The 17,436-nt window shown below is 40.8% G+C and overlaps 1 protein-coding gene across 1 annotated transcript in view; it reads left to right on the top strand.

Moving 5' to 3' along the window:
- The window catches only part of TNFSF13B (tumor necrosis factor (ligand) superfamily, member 13b), a 31,625-nt gene that overhangs the window by 804 nt on the left and 13,385 nt on the right, over positions 1-17,436 (top strand). The window contains exon 2 of the mRNA XM_010831551.1: positions 17,313-17,369. Coding sequence (XP_010829853.1) covers positions 17,313-17,369 — 57 coding nt within the window. The remainder of the gene's footprint in view (positions 1-17,312; positions 17,370-17,436) is intronic.

The raw sequence follows: 17,436 nt of genomic DNA, 5'->3' as shown, positions 1-17,436 counted from the left end.
AAGGCACCCCAAGCCTGTGTGCCCCCCAGGGCGGAGCCAAGCCCTGGCCAGCGTCCTGGGCTGACCGCGTGTACTGTCCTCCTGGGAGCACGTTTCGGGGGCATCCGTCTGTGCGGCGGCGCTTGGAGCACAGAAGAGGGGAGAGGGGCTCACCTCTCCCTCAAAGAGAGAGCTCGCGCCCACGTCAGGAGCACCGTCTGGCAGTCCTCGGGCGCGGGGGAGGGGCGGGGAGCTCCAGGAGCTAGTCTGGAATGAGGTTTGGTCCATACGAGGGGCAGACCGCATCTCCGAGGGGCGTAGCTGCTGCGAAACCACGTGGAGACCAGGCAGGTGCACGTTGGTGCTCTATTTGATTTCTTCCCTTTTTAAGAAGAAGCCTATTTTACACACTGGGGCACAGAGATTTTAATGCTTTTGCTTATTATAATGCTCCTCCAGGAGCTCCGCAGGTTTATAATCTCCTGGAATAGTTCTTTAGTGATTTCTACCTGCTCCACAGACATCTCAGATTTGGGAGGGGGGGACACCCCAAACTTTCAGCTCCATTTCCTTCATGTCAAGGATGGAAAAGAGAATTTGCATTGCATTACTAATATTGTAATTTAATAAACCCTTTGTGCTGTTTCCCTTTTATATTGCAGGAGCATTTTTTGAGCCCCTAGAATGTGCCAGGCAGGCTTGTCTGGGGGAGAGGTGTTGTTGCGTCTCCTGTTTCCTTTAACCTTAGTGATGACTATGAGGCAAACTGATCAGGTGTAATTATTTACCTGTATTTGCACTTCGAAGGAGAGTGCTTGAGAGACAGATTAGGTGTTCTGCCTCTCTCTCTCTGACACACACACACACACACACACACACACGATGCTCCTTCTGTAAACTTATTTTTTCACTAAATGCCTTATTCATAGAAAAAATTCCTCTTTAGTTTTATACAGCAAAACATTTTGTATCTGCTTATCATATCCCCATGCCGGTTGTCAGAAACATTTGGGTTTACACATTTTAAAACTGGAAAACCCTCATATTTTTACTATACTCTAATATCCTTATTTTCATATTTTGCATTTTGTCATCCATATTTTCTGCGTAATTGAAAAAATACGGCACATATACTGTGGTATATTTTTGTGTTGACTTACTGCACAATAAGCTTTTTCCTTATTTCTAAGTAATTCTCACATATATTAATTTATTATCTTATAATTATCATGATCATTTCCAATTTTTTTGGTAGAATGGAACATGTCAAAATTTTTGTGCAAATCTCTTTGTTTCTGAGGAGTTTGATGCATATACTCAATATAAATTCCGTAGATAGAATGTCTGAGCCAAAGAGGGTGAATGTCTTTATCACCCTTGCTATCTGTTGCAATATTGTTTTCCAAATGAATTATAAATGAATGCAACAGAAATGCAGTGTACAAGTTCTTCACATCCTTACACGTTTTACCTTTAAAGATATATTTTGGCTAGCTCAGTAGTTGAAAAATAGTGCCTCAAATTTAATTTGTGGCTTGCTTACAAATAAGAATTATCTTCTTTTTGCATATTTTGATAGCTTCTAATTTTATCCTCTACTAATTTTTATTTATAACTTCCCTTACTCATCTGTCCTATTTTTTAAATAATTTTGAATAAACTCTGTATTAGGCATCTTGTTTATCAAAATTTTGATGTAAATGTTTTCACAATATTTTGCTGCTTTTTAGAACTTGTACAGAGATCTTGCATCTGTATATTTTAATGTGATACCCTTTTTAAAATTTTTCTCTAAGATATCAAAGTTAAAATACACACTTATCCATAATCTCTTAAAGTAGTTTGCTATTTTTTCTGCCATTTTGACTTTTTTCTAGTAATTTCGTGTTGTAGTTGGTATTAAATCCATTAGTCCTGGAGTTTATTTTGGTGAATCATGTTATACTAGCCTTAACTTCTCCTTTCTTTTACTTTTTCCTTCCAAAGTGTAGCTAAATATCTAAACCAAATTAATTAGATGATTCTTTTTAATTCATTTGCATTGAAACACTTACTATATTATATTGAGTTCCTCATATATAGTTGAATCTATTTTGAGACTGCTTTTTTCATTGATTTATTATCCTATTTGTCTGCAATAAATATTTTAAGGAATTTTGTAATAAAATGAGCTTCAATATCTAGTAGGGTGAGAATGCCTCATTCTCCTTCAACCTTGTCTGCTAGTACTCCTACCTGTAAATTTATTATTAAAAATAAACCCTAGCTCTCCCATTCCAAGAGGATATAGACTCATTACAGCAGATTTAAGAAGGAAAAAACTGAGTAAGAAATGAATAACTCCCTAAGTCCCACTTCCCCAAAATATGTTCTATTAATACATTAATATTTTAAAATTTCATCCCATGTGAATGTTTTTCCATATTTGTGTTTCTAAGGCATCCAAAAATGATATACTCACAAAAATTTTTCTCCAAATAACTTTCAGTTTTTAGAAAATTTGGAGAGTAGCAGAAAATTCTAACCAACGAATAAGAATCCACCCAGTTTCCATAGCACAGATGTAATCACTATTATCAATATCATGGTTTATCTCAGATTTTTATAAAAGTTTAATGTAGCGTATATACGTATTCTATTTGTGTATGTATACTGTGTCTATTACAGTACATACTGCATATTTTGTATATATTATGTATATGTGTACAGTATATACACTGTATACTTAGTTACATATGCAGTACTTAGTCACATATATATCTCTATGTCTCTCTCTACATATACGTATAGCATTCATAGATCCCAGAGGAAAAATTTAGAGATAAGAAACTCAATGACGGTTATTATCAGCAAATCTCGTCAAGAAAATTGACTTGAATGTTGTTTCATCCTTTCACGCAGGAAAAATGTCGTTTTGTTTAGCACTACTGTAAAATTTGTTTATGTATATACCAAGAAGTTTGTATGAAGCTCCATGATTTTTCTCTGTTTTCCGTTTGGTGAGGTCCTTCTTTTGGAATTGAGAAGATTCTATGCAGTTTGAATCTATGGAACTTTCTTTGGTTTTTGTTTGCATTCTAGTTGTGACTTATTTTAAGTAAAACTCAGAAGCCTTAGGTTATCCCTTCTAGTGTTAAAATGTTAGTTTTCATTTCACTTATTAGTCATCTATGTATGTTTAGATGCATTTTATTGGAGTTTTATAAAGCCTGTAACTGAGGAAAAATGAATTTTCACATTTTGAATTTGTCTATTCAAGAATTTTTAATATCTATATTAAATATAGAATTTTAAATTCCACAATAAGGCAGTTTTCCTTATATAGGTTTCACTATTCTTTCATGATTAATTAAAAAATGTTACTGTTACTTTGGAGCCTTGGCATTTTCAAATTGCTTGTTAAACTGTTTAAAAAAATACAGAGTTTTCAAGTAAATGATGTATAGTATTTGACCTCACACTTATTTTTAAGCCACACCAGGACACTTAGGACACTTAGGGGATTTATAATTAACAGAATTATAATATTCTTCTAGATTTTTCCTAGAATATTCTGCTTTCTCAACGTCAGTTTTGTCATCATTTTATAACCATGCTCAAAAGTTTCACAGCTAAATATGGTTAAGTAATATATCAGAATGTTACCCATTCTTATTTTCCTATAAATCCAACCCAGATTTCAGCAGGCATCTCAATTTTATTGGGTATATATTCAATTTGTAAGTAAATTCCAGTATGTTGTGGGCTAGTTCTTTCAGTATCTGATACTCATCACAAATCACCTAGGAAGGTTCTTTTCATTTGTGTGTAGACTATCTGTACAACTAAACGGTACAGACTTCTGTGGTCTGGTCCCATTTCTCCTATTGTATAGTCATCATGACCCTTGCACCCTGTAGGTATTCCATGAACAGGTATGAATCAATTTGGGGCTCAATATCAAATAAGATAGAATGATTTAGGAATGATTTGGGATCATTTTGCTTCCCCCATGGCTCAGCCGTAAAGAATCTACCTGCAACGTAGGGGGCACAGGAGACGCAGGTTCAATCCCTGGGCTGGGACGATCCCCTGGAAAAGGAAATGGCAACCCACTCCAATATTCTTGCCTGAAAAATCCCATGGACAGAGGAAGCTGGCAGGCTACAGTCCAAAGGGTCGCAAAAGGATTGGACACAACTGAGTGACTGAGCACCCAGCACCAAGTGACATCATTCTGCGGGGGGGCGGGGAAGGGATTTTCCCATATTTCTTCATTTGTCAAGTTTTGATCAAAGGCCCTCTTATGAAATTTTTTTAACTTGACCTTTTAAAGAACTGCTTAACCAAAAAATGAGCATGATTAGAAGACTCAAGTCCCAGGGGTGTGGTCCGGAAACCCCTTCCCTCAGACTCGCTCGCTACCCCAGGCAGAGGCAGTATTTGGGTTCATTGAAAAGCCGGAGAAGCTCCCCTATTCAGCAACTTCTTTAACTACAATTTCATGGATTGTTAATTTATGTAGTTAATTTTTTTTAAATTTTAATTGACGTATTCTTTACATACTCAGAAAAGAGCATGTATCTTCAAGTCAGTGAAATTCACGAACTGCACGTCAGTACATGAAGGGCAGCACCCCCATCAGCCTGCACACCCAGTTGGCACTCCTTGCAGACACCCCCACCCCACCCAGGAGTAAAAGCACTGCTGCCACTTAATTCTAGAATTTGGTGCTAGGGCTCCAGTTTTGCTTTTCTTAACTATGTTGTGTTTCAGATGAACGTCTTAGCAAGTTTCCTAGGTTTCATAAGAATTTCTGATTGTAATCTAACAAACAGAAATGTGGGGAAATCCAGGAGTAAAATTGCCAAATGGCTTACAATAGCCAAAAATTCACTTTTCAGCCCATAAGTGTGTTTGGAGATAGTCCCAATTAAAAAAAAAAAACAACCCTAAAGTGACACAGCTTCGAAGATCTTATGCATAAATATTTCTTCAGTGATGGAGTCACAGTGATCCATGTGTTGAACCTGAACTTAGCTGTGATTCTCTTCATAAGAACCTAAAGATAATCAGCTTGAGAGTCCATCAAGAAAGTGAATTCTTCCAAATGCATTTCTACTCAACTCTAACAGTTCACTAATAAAATGAGGTGACCTTTTGCTTTCTCCCTTGTTCAGTGGGGAATTTAAAAGTTATCGGAAACCCATGTGTTTCAGATTTTGGAAAGACAAAAATTATTTTTATTAATATTTATTATACTTGTCTCAATTTTAATAACAAAAATAGTGGTGAAAGCATGAGCATTTTAAAGAAAGTAAAAACAAGAGCAGAAAAAGAATTGCTCATATTTTATCTTGTAAATATTTCCTGTAAGATTCAGACCATTCTACTTTATATTTCTGCATTTTTAAAATAAACTTTTTGGAATTATTTTAGAATTACAGAAAAGTTACAATAACAGTTCAGTGAGTTCCCTTATGACCCCATCCAGTTTCCTCCGAAGTTAGCATCTTATGTTACCTTGGTGCCTTTGTCACAACACAGAGACCAACATGGATTTAACTAAACTCCTGGAAGTGTTAGTTGCTCAGTCATGTCCGACTCTTTGCGACCCCATGAACTGTAGCCCACCAGGCTCCTCTGTCCATGGGATTCTCCAGGCAAGAAAACTGGAGTGGGTTGCCATGCCCTTCTCCAGGGGATCTTGCCAATTCAGATATTGCACGTGGGTCTCCTACACTGTAAGCAGATTCTTTACTGTCTGAGCCACCAGAGAAGCCCTGACTTTATTTGAATTTAACCAGCTTTTCCCCTAACGTCTTTTTATGTTCCAGGAGCCATCCAGGACACCACAATGCATTTGATTTTTTTTAAAAAATCAGAGTTTTGAATATAATAAATATGAGTGCGTGCATGCCCAGTCATGTCTGACTCTTTGCAACCCAATGAAATGTAGTGCACCAGGCTCCTCTGTCCATAGGGTCTTCCAGGCAAGAACACTGGAGTGGGTTGCCATTTCCTCCTCTAGGGGATCTTCTTGACCCAGGAATCAAGTCTGCATCTCCAACATTGGCACATGAAATCTTTACCACTGAGCCACCTCTACCTCCTTAATACACATAAATTAATGCCTAATATGGTAACTTAAATATTTCCCTGGGGTAAACATTTCTATTGTTAAACATAAGTGTACATGCTAAGTCACTTTAGTCGTGTCCGACTCTTTGTGACCCCCCTGGACTGTAGCCCACCAGGCTTCTCTGTCCATGGGATTCTTCAGGCAAGAATGCTGGTGTGGGTTGCCATTTCCTCCTCCAGGGGGTCCTCCTGACCGAACCCGCATCTCTTGGCCTCCTGCACTGGCTGGCGGTTTCTTTACCGTTAGTGCCACCTGGGGAAACAGAAATATATCAACACTTTTTTTTTTTTTTTGAGTCTTGAAATCCATAGTCCATTTCCTTTGCAAGAAAAGACGGGATGTCTGAGGGGTCTGTAGCATCCAGTCTTTGCTTTATCGACATTCTGGTCTCAGCTGTAACTTCCAAGGCTGTAAAATGCATGTTGCAAGTATGCAGTGTGTAACTCAGCCATCCATTCTGTCCCCAAATGGGGCTGCAGCCCTTACCCAGCAAGGGCGTGTTCTTTCCTAGAACAGAAACAGATGGTTGCTGTCATGGTGATCTTTGACCAGAGCCTTCCCTGTGTGTTATTTTTCTTGTCCCCTGCTTCAATAAGGAGAGACTTCTTTTCAGTGTTGCAAGAGCTGGCTTCTGTTCAATTTCCACAAAAGTATTTAAAATGCAAATAGTGACCTGATAACCACATCTCTGAACCCTGTTCTTATCAAGTTTAAAGTTTTGGGAAACTGAAGAGCCAGGAAGCAGATCAACCAGGGTAGCCAGAAGTGATATTGTGTCTCTTCCAACCTTCCCTAACCTCAGAGGTTCCTAACACTGTGCTGGTTGTTGGGTATTGATCAGAGAACAAACAGATGAAGGTTTCCTGCCCATGGGATATCACATTGCAGTGAGGTGGGAAGCCACAGAAAATGGTCAATAAGCATAATTGATGAGTAAACTATAATACTTGAAAAGGGCAAATACATTGCAAAAGTGGACATTTTAGGGCGAGGTTAAGAGAACCAGCAGAGTTAAGGGTGAGGAAGGGCAAGGGGCTGTGTCTCTATTTCATATAAGAGAGGCCAGGGTAAGTATTTCTATCTAATTCCAGAAAGGTCAATTGTTCTTTATACTTTCATCATTAAAAAACTTCAGACATGCGTGGGCTTCCCGTGTGGGGCAGGGGTAAAGAATCCAATGCAGGGGACGCAGGAGACGCAGGTTCAATTCCTGGGTTGGGAAGATTCTCTGGAGGAAGAAATAGCAACCCACTCTGGTATTCTTGCCTGGGAAGTCCCATGGACAGAGGAGCCTGGTGGGCTACAGTCCATGGGGTCACTCAGCACACATGCACACATAGGTATTTTAGAAATAAAGTCATAATGTTGAAGGATGCATTCTCATTAATAGTTCTGTAAAAATGGATGATATTCATTTTAATGGTTAATTGCACTTTTTATGGGTCAAGTCCTACTTACACGATCTGTGTTGGTCAGCTGCTCTTTTGTTGTGGTGGGATTTCCTTTTTAAAAAGTATCCGCATTTCTGAGGAGTTAGAGAAACAGACTTTTCTCAAAATAGAGGAAACGCGTACTGTGTAAAGCTCTGAGCTAGGCATTCCGGAACATACAGAAAAGGGGAGAGATGAGTTCCATGTGAAAGCTCTGGGTTTGGCCCTGTGGATGCATGATTATCATTTGCCCTCTTAATAAACCCAGGAGGTTGGCATCGCTGTCTGCACTTTGAAAGTGAAAGAAAGTGAAAGTGATGTCGGTTAGTCGTGTCTGACTCTTTGCGACCCCGTGGACTGTAGCCTACCAGGCTTCTCCGTCCATGGGATTCTCCAGGCAAGAATACTGGAGTGGGTTGCCATTTCCTTCTCCAGGGGATCTTCCTGTCCCAGGGATCGAACCCGGGTCTCCCACATTGGAGGCTCACGCTTTAACCCCTGAGCCACCGGGGAAGCAGCCCAAACGTAGTCAGTCACTCCTACCGGGGACCCACTATTGAGTTGGAAACTTTAAGCTAGTGTTGCTTGAGCAACTCAGAAATCACTAAGAGGACAACCGAGGAGTGAGAGGTGAGTGTGAGTGGCGAGGGTAAAGAAACAGGTTCGGGGGGTGTGAAACTTGGGGATCACTGAGGCGTCCAGGTGCAAATGTCCCCTGGAGAGTGGAACATGCAACAGCCAACTAGGCGATTTATTGCTGCCTTTCTCCAGATGGTCAGCTGAGTTTCTACTTTCGGTTTTACCTTCCTTGACTTCAGACCTGTTGGCATGTTGTGTCATGAAGCTAATGTTCTTCACTGTTAAGTTAGGTTGCCCAGTGCCTCCTGAGTATTCCTCTTTATTAAAGAGAAATATCCTAAAATAATACAAAGAAGTCATGACGAAAGCAAAAGCATAGCCTGTGAAGATGACTCAATTAAAGAACTGGTAACTTTAAGTTGAAATACTTGACCATTTGCAAAATTAAACATGAAGATAGCGTTTTTTGTTTTTGCTATTTTATTCTTGGGGCTTCCCTGGTGGCTCAGTGGTGAAGAATCCACCTCTCAGTGCAGACGATGCGATTTCGATCCCTGAGTTGGGAAGATCCCCTGGAGAAGGCAATGGCAACTCACTCCAGTGTTCTTGCCTAGGAAATCCCATGGACAGTAGAGTCTGGAGGGCTACAGACCATGGGGTCACAAAAGAGTCAGACACCACTTGGCAACTAAACAACAGCAATTTTATTCTTAGTGCTTAAGAGGCTATGCAGAGGGCGACCGTCTGACATGCCCTGTGTTGCCTTAGGAATAGCCTAAGAGTGGTGCATGACAATGTGCAGGGGATCCAAGACTCTTTTTCTGCACGTATACATGTAGGCCACGTTCAGATATATTTCTTTACTTCTGTCAGTTATGTTTATTTCTACTGTATTTTATCAGCTTCATTCCAGGCCCTCCTAAAAATCAGCACCACTTTCTTCCCTCCTCAGGGCCATTATAGTGCTGCTGTCTTCCTGAATTCACCAGAATTGAGAGGCTGCTTCTATTATTATTTTTTAATTCTCCTTCAAACACATATACCCATTAGTCAGAAACTTTTAAAATTTTCTTCACAGTTTGTTTTGGTTGCTCCACTTACATAATTGCTTTTTAGACCAAATCGCCCTCGTTTTTATGTTTATTACCAGTCAACAGCTGAATCTTGACTTTCGTTCTCCCTTTATAGCAACTGATTCTACACAGAGACACATGTATGATCTTTCTTAAGCACAGAATGCGTTAAGCAAGCCCCTCTCAAGATTAAAAATTCCTAATTTTTTTTTTCTGTTTTATACCAGGTCAAAAACAAACTTCTCAATTTAGCTCTCCAGAAATTCTTTTAAAACTCTTTCAACTCGTATTGTTTCTTAAGCTACAAATAAGTAACTTAACAAAATTTGCTGGTAAGGCAAACTGCTTATGACTGATAATAAAACTTTATAATCCTGTTCCCACTCTTCAAATTTTGTATTCCCACTCCGATAGAAATGTTTATCCCAAAACCATGACTTCTTCGATTTCTTCATAAATCTATGTCCAGGATTAGGTCAACATGTGCATTTTTAAGGGGTTTTTCCTAATTAAATTTTTACAGCCACTGATTATTTATTCAAAACTAACTCAAGCAAAGGGTTTCCTAGGTGGCACTAGTGTTTAAGAGCCCTCTCTCCTATCAATGCAGGAGACTAAGAGATAGATGTGGGTTGGGGAGATTCCACGGAGAAGGAAACGGCAATGCACTCCAGTATTCTTGTCTGGAGAATCCCAGACTCCTGGCAGGCTACAGTCCAAAGGGCCACAAAAAGCTGGACACGACTAAAGTGACTTAGTACGCAAGCAGGTCAAAAAAAAAAAAAAAATCAAATTCCTACATTTGTCCTGACTTCCGGGTACTGAATGTTAGGCATCACTTTCAGAGTCCTCATTTTTAAAACATGTACAGTGTAATGTGTAAGAAGACAGAGGAAAGAAGAAAGATAAAAGAAAATGAAGGGTGGACATTTCATTCAGACTGAAGAGCTTGGAAGAAGTTTTTTGAATGAGATGAGTGAGGAGAACTATGGGAGTAGGACAGATGGACAGAATACGGACAGTCACATGGACAGAATATGTGCAATGGGAAAAGTTCAATGTGGGGCGCTTCTCATGGGAACCACACACAATATGCAGTAATTGCATGATTTATGGTAGTTTCTATTAGATTTAGCTTTGTTGGAATAATGTATAAGAAACTGGATTCCGGTTTGAAAGGGTTTGATTCCAACACAGAATGCAGTACAACAGCTATTTGTTTGTTCTTTAATTGTTAAGTCGTCTCTGACTCTTTGTGACCTCATAGACTGTAGCCCACCAGGCTCCTCTGTCCATGGGATTTCCTGGTATTCCCAAGAATACGGCAGTGGGTTGCCATCTCCTTATTGCAGGGGATCTTCCTGACTCAGGGATTGAACCTGCATCTCCTGCATTGACAAGTGGATTCTTTACCACTGAGTCATCAGATATGAGCAATTCCATGAACTGGCAAGGCTCTTTTCCTGATTAAATTATGTCACACTTTAAAAGGTGGCTTTCAACCTCAATCAGTCCAACCACTATTCCAATTATAAAGTTGGTTGGATTTTATTATATCAAATATTGAGCAGTGCTAAATGATTTCTGTCCTGAAAGTTGTTATTTTAGGAATTCTTTTTTGTAAACTAGTTTTGTCATCAATATAATGTATTGTTTTAGAAATATTTTTCACATGGTTTAATATTATGAGTGAATTTTCTTATGCTGTAAAACTGTACTTAAGATTAATCATTTGTGTTTCTCAGATCATTAGGATATATAATATATATATAGATACACATGTACATATATATATATTTAGAAATATGTGTCTCCCACTGACAGAAAAAGGTTTTTTGTTTTTTTGTTTTTTTTTTTTTAGAAAAAGGTTTTAAAGTATGCTGCTGCCTTGCTTAGTTAAAAAGAAGTTAAAAAGATAAACTATTCTCAAACTCTTATATAATTCCCCTCAACTGTAGCAGAGGGAAGATGTATAAAAGACATCTGAAAACCAAACGCCATCAATTAATACTACAATTGTTATTAATGTTTCTTATTTTAGACTATGCATCCTCAAAACTCTTGTGGTTGGATATCTATGCCATTGGGACATTTTAAAAAAACAATGCTGCCCTTTTTTTGACCCACTTTTTGTGAGCAATGATCTATAGGTCAAAGATCAGCTGTATGTCGAATTGGAAAGAAAATCCTGAAAGACTTAACTGGAGATAAGTTGTTAATAGATACCATATGTCCTAAAAAGGGATTTCCCTGGTGGCTCAGACAGTAATGAGTCTGCCTAAAAAGAAGAAGACCCAGGTTTGATGCTTGGATTGGGAAGATCCCCTGGAGGAGGGAATGGGAAGAGTTAAAAGGTGAAGAGGTTAAGAGAACTGATGGGGTTGATGAAACCTGAGTGGCATCTAACCAGGACAGGATGCAAGGTCCTGTTCTTATTTCCAAGAACATGTGTCCTTGCAAAGCCCCATGACTTTCTCCAGAATAAGGAAAATTAATGAAGAGCACTGGCTTCAGTGAGTATAATTCAAACCCTGCTATTAAACTGTCATTTAAATGTCCCATTTTCTTTTCTGAAGGTTTTCTGAAATAAAAATTTCTCTTCATTGTGTATTGTCTTCTAAAAGCTATATTTCTGCTACCGTGCACTGGGTTTTTAAAGATTTTTAAAATATATGGACCATTTTAAAAGTCTTTACTGAATTTGCTACAATACTGCTTTTGTTTTATGTTTTGGGTTTTTGGTCACAAGGCATATAGGATCTTAGTGCCCCGACCAGATATTGAACCTCTGCACCCTCCGCACTGGAAGGCAGAGTCTTAACCACTGGACAACCAGGGAAGTCCCTGCTGCTGCTGCTGCTGCTGCTAAGTCGCTTCAGTCATGTCCGACTCTGTGTGACCCCAGAGACGGCAGCCCACCAGGCTCCCCCATCCCTGGGATTCTCCAGGCAAGAACGCTGGAGTGGGTTGCCATTTCCTTCTCCAATGCATGAAAGTGAAAAGCGAAAGTGAAGTCGCTCAGTCGTGTCCGACTCTTGGCGACCCCATGGACTGCAGCCTTCCAGGCTCCTCCGTCCACGGGATTTTCCAGGCAAGAGCACTGGAGTGGGGTGTCATTGCCTTCTCCAGGGAAGTCCCCTAGACCTTTGCTCTTCAATGTGTAGGCTGTGGCCAAGTTTTAGTCGGGCTCTGGAGATTAAAGTTCAGGTATTTCATATTAGTTTGGTAGTTTCCAGATATCATTCATTAGGTAAACCCCTTTCGGTCTGAGGAGGAGGTGAATCTACTACAGGCGTTTCATGGAAAAGGTCAAGGAGAGGGCTAGTTGAGATAGTGTTTCCTTTTTGTTAAGGTGTTTGTTTATTTGTGGCCGTGCTGGGTCTTCATTGCTGAATGGGCTTTTCTCTAGTTGCGGCGCGTGGGGGCCGCTCTCCACTGCGCTGCCTCTTCATTGCTGGGTCTTCATTGCTGAGTGGGCTTTTCTCCAGTTGCGGCGCGTGGGGGCCGCTCTCCACTGTGCTGCGTCTTCATTGCTGGGTCTTCATTGCTGAGTGGGCTTTTCTCCAGTTGCGGCGCGTGGGGGCCGCTCTCCACTGCGCTGCGTCTTCATTGCTGAGTGGGCTTTTCTCCAGTTGCGGCGTGTGGGGGCCGCTCTCCACTGCGCTGTGTGGGCTTCTCGTTGCAGTGGTGTCTCTTGTTATGGAGCGTGCGCTCCAGGGTGCTTGGGATTCAGTGGTTGCGGCACGTGGGCTCAGTAGCTGCAATTCCCGGGCTCTGGAGCACAGGCTCAGTAGCCGTGGTGCCTGGCTTAGTTGCTCTGGGGCATGTACGATTTTCCCAGATCAGGGATCAAACCCATGATTCCTGCATCAGCAGGTGGATTCTCTACCACCGAGCCACCAGTGAAGCTCTGAAATAGTATTCCTAGTATTTCCTAGGTCTCTTTATCTGTTCCCTTGGCCTTCTTTCTCTCACAGTATCCTTCCATCGTGCTCCCAGTTTATTTGGTTCATTACCATTAACTACAATAATGCTCCTGCTACTCCTACTAATAGCCAAGACTGACTTTGCAATGATTTTGTCCCAGGTACGCTGCTAAATGTTTCAGGCGCATCATCTCACTCAGTCTTAACAGTATGCATGTCCATGGCAAAGGAAAGATGGACAATTTGGAAATTTGACTTTGACTTGTGTCAACATCCTCTTCTTTTTCTGTGTGGAGGAAAAATTAGAGTTTCGCATGCTCCAGTTGGCGCCTGCATCCCTCACAGACCTTACCGTGGCCCCTTGTGTGTAGTGATTCCTCAAGAGGTGTTTGTTAGAAAAGTAGGTGGAATATGGCAGCTCCAGACACTGTGCCTTTCAGTCTTGAGACGCGTGGATGTTCTGTTGTTCCTTTCCTTCAAGCTGTCCTCATTCACAGCTACTCTGCCTGCTGCGATGCATTTCCATATTTGCTCTGCAGACGGTCTGCGGTGGTGACTGCAGGAATGAGTCACGTTGCCCTGCTGCACAGTCTGCGGTGGTAACTGCAGTAGTGAGTCACGTTGCCCTGCTGCACAGTCTGCGGTGGTAACTGCAGTAGTGAGTCACGTTGCCCTGCTGCACAGTCTGCGGTGGTACCTGCAGTAGTGAGTCACGTTGCCCTGCTGCACAGTCTGCGGTGGTAACTGCAGTAGTGAGTCACGTTGCCCTGCTGCACAGACACTCCTGCTATTGTTTTCCAGCTTACAAAAAACGGCACAAATGATCCTATTTACAAGACATAAATTGAGTCACAGACATGGAAAACAAACTTATGGTTTTCAAGGGGGGATGTGGTGGGATAAACTAGGAGTTTGGGGTTGACATATACACACTATTGTGTATAAATAAGGGGCTTCCTGGTGGCTCAGGATCCCCTGGAGAAGAAGATGGCAACCCACTCTAGTACTCTGGCCTGGAAAATTCCATGGACGGAGGAGCCTGGTGGGCTACAGTCCATGGGGTCGCAAAGGGTCGGACATGACTGAGTGACTTCACTTTCACTTTTCTCTTTCTGGTGGCTCAGAGGGTAAGCAATCTCCTGCACTGCACGAGATCTGGGTTCAGTCTCTGGGTCAGAAAGATCCCCTGGGAGAAGGGAATGGCTACAACTCCAGTATTCTTTTCTGGAGAATTTCAGGGACAGAGGAGCCTTTCGAGCTACAGTCCATGGGGTCGCAAGAGTTGGACACAGCTGAGCGCTAGCACTCCCATATGTAAATAGATAACTGATAAGGACCACTGTAAAGCACAGGGAACTCTATTCGGTACTTTGTAAGGGCCTATGTGGGAAAAGAATCTAAAAAAGAATGAAAGGTCAAAGTGGTAGCTGCTCAGTCTTGTCTGACTCTGTGCGACTCCATGGACTGCAGCCCACCAGGCTTCTCTGTCCATGGGATTTTCCAGGCAAGAATCCTGGAGTGGGTTGCCATGCCGTCCTCCACAGGATCTTCCCGACCCAGGGATTGAACTCGGGTCACCAGCATTGCAGGTGGATTTGATAGTTTACGGTGAACAATGTTGGATTCGTGATCTACGAAGAAGATTTGGCTTTGGGACCAGGGACCAGGCTTGATCACTCAAGAGCTTTTGTGTAGCAGAGTTTTATTAAAGTATAAAAAGGGAGAGAGAAAGCTTCTGACAGAGACATCAGAAGGGGGATGGAGAGCGGCCCCCTCACTAGTGTTAGCAAGGGAGCTGTATACTTTTTTAATTAGTTATTACAATAAATCAAAAGAATGTCTCAAGGTTGTAAAAATTTTACCAGACCCACTCTCACAATTTACATTTTAGGATAACAGGATTAGAACTTAACAATAGAAAGATCCTACCAGGCCCTCTCTCATAATATACATTCTAAAATATCAGAATTAGTCAGAAGGTTTTCAGGAAGCAGAAACTGTCCTCAACCAGGATACACTGTTGTTATATAATCCCTAGTACAGAGTTTAAACTGAGTTGTGTAATCATCAGTTCTGGGCTTAAAGAAAAAAAAAATGTTTTATGTGACTAAGACTAAGAAATGTAAAGAAAAAAAAAAAAAAAACACTGTCTGTCATTTCCTCCTCCTTGAGAATTCCAGACCCCTATCTCCTTCTCAGGGACCTCTGACTTCTTATTAACCTGCCCAGGAATTGACTCAGATTCTTTACCATCTGAGCCACCAGGGAAGCATATGTAGAACTGACTCGCTTTGCTGTACAGCTGAAACTAACAGAACATTGTAAATCAACTATAAAAAATCAACAATAAAAAGAAATTAAAAAAAAGAGCCACAAGCTAGCCAAAGCGTTCTGCTCCTATCCAAACCATCAGATTAATATAAAAATGTGTCAGAAACATCTCGTGGTTAAAAAGGATTGTGGTTTTTAACATTACAGCTCTGCTTTTAAATACCAAAGAAAATTTTCTAGCGGAGTTTCTTATGTGATCACTGCCTTTAACAGCGTTCTTTTTAGGCCTGTATTTGCATGGCTTCAGAATATCACATAATTATTACATCTGTTATTCCATGGTTTCCGCTAATGATCTGCAGTGGGAACTCTCCACTGTGTTAATAAGCTCTTAAAATGTATACATTGTGAAGCATGTTTTTAAAGCATTACTTCAACTCTAAGATGCGTGGTATAAAATAATCTAAACTAATATTTTCTTAATTTAAAATAGGCACACTTAGCTCCATATTCCATGGTTTTCATAGATACTGCTGTGCTTTCTTTTCCTGCAGACAGAGTACCTATTTTGCTTTTAACCTGAAGGCACTGTCTTCATTTAGTAGAATAGCTATATATTATTTTGGGCTTTCCTCAGTTGGTAAAGCATCGCCTGCAGTGCAGGAGACCTGATTCCTGCGTCAGAATGATCTGCTGGAGAAGGGATAGGCTCCCCACTCCAGTATTCTTGAGCTTCCCTGGCAGCTCAGCTGGGTAAAGAATCCACCTGCAATGTGGGAGACCTGGGTTCGATCCCTGGGTTGGGAAGATCCCCTGGAGAAGGGAAAGGCTGCCCACTCCAGTATTCTGGCCTGGAGAATTCCATGGACTATACAGAGTCGAATACAACTGAGTGACTTGCATACTGCATATTCTTTGATGCGCTCTGTGGAATATTCTGTATGCAATGTGCAATGTGAATAGATGTGAGTGGATGTGTCCCAGATGCTTTACTGCTAATGCAGCTGCCTAGGGAAATCTTCTATTTTATCTTAAAAAGATGTCGTAGCTCTCCTCTTTCTAGTCCCAAACAGTTTACCAAAAGCCTGACTTTGGCTCCAGAGTGAAAGAGGCATGATTAAATTCAGGCCCTGTCACTGTCTATCCCTGGGGACTGGACAAGTTGTTTACACTTTCCAAGATGTAATTTCCAGTAGGTAATTCTTAGGATTTTTGTGAAGTCGCCTGGATTTATACTAGCTCAATAAATGTTAGCAATTATTATTATTTTCAGTAATATTAATAGTGGTATGAAAGTTATGATTTAATGTTAGATTTTTTTAAAAAAAATCATTTTAGAGGAATCTGATCATTTGACTCATATATTTGAGGGAACTGGAGAACAAATGACAGTAGCTAAACTTTCTTTCTATACAGGCGTATGTTTTAGAAGAAGTTCAGCTAAACTGTTTAGATGGTATTCCCTGGTGGCTCAGAGGGTAAAGCATCTGCCTACAATGCGGGAGACCCAGGTTCGATCCCTGAGTTGGGAAGATCCCCTGGAGAAGGAAATGGCAACCCACTCCAGTACTTTTGCCTAGAAAATTCCATGGATGGAGGAGCCTGGTGGGCTACAGTCCATGGGGTCAAAAAGAGTCAGACAGGACTTCAGTTGTTGGCAAAATAATTTTAAAACTACTATATTTCAATAGCATAGAGTTTTTCTAAAGCTTGAATTTCAAGTATATACATATTGCATTTAAAGTAGAAGTTATATTGAGATCTGTGGGCATATTTCCTAAAGGGATTTTAAGAACAGCACGTAGGCAGTGAGAAAGTATTGATATGATTGATCAGGGGCCATTGGAAGAGTGGGTTTGTAGCTTTGTATTCTTGGTCGTCTTCGTTCCCTATTTCTATTCATGTAACTAAATGATATATTTTTGCTTTTCAGTCACTCAAGACTGCTTGCAGCTGATTGCAGACAGTGACACGCCCACTATACGAAAAGGTAATCCAGCATCACAGGGACTTTCCCACTTAGGATTCAGTTCAGTCCAATTACCTGTGATTTCATG

This window comes from Bison bison, unplaced genomic scaffold (assembly GCF_000754665.1).
Source record: "Bison bison bison isolate TAMUID 2011002044 unplaced genomic scaffold, Bison_UMD1.0 scf7180017864527, whole genome shotgun sequence".
Classification (NCBI taxonomy): domain Eukaryota; kingdom Metazoa; phylum Chordata; class Mammalia; order Artiodactyla; family Bovidae; genus Bison; species Bison bison.
Note: the sequence above shows the minus strand (reverse complement) of the source record. Positions and strands in the feature narration are given on the sequence as shown.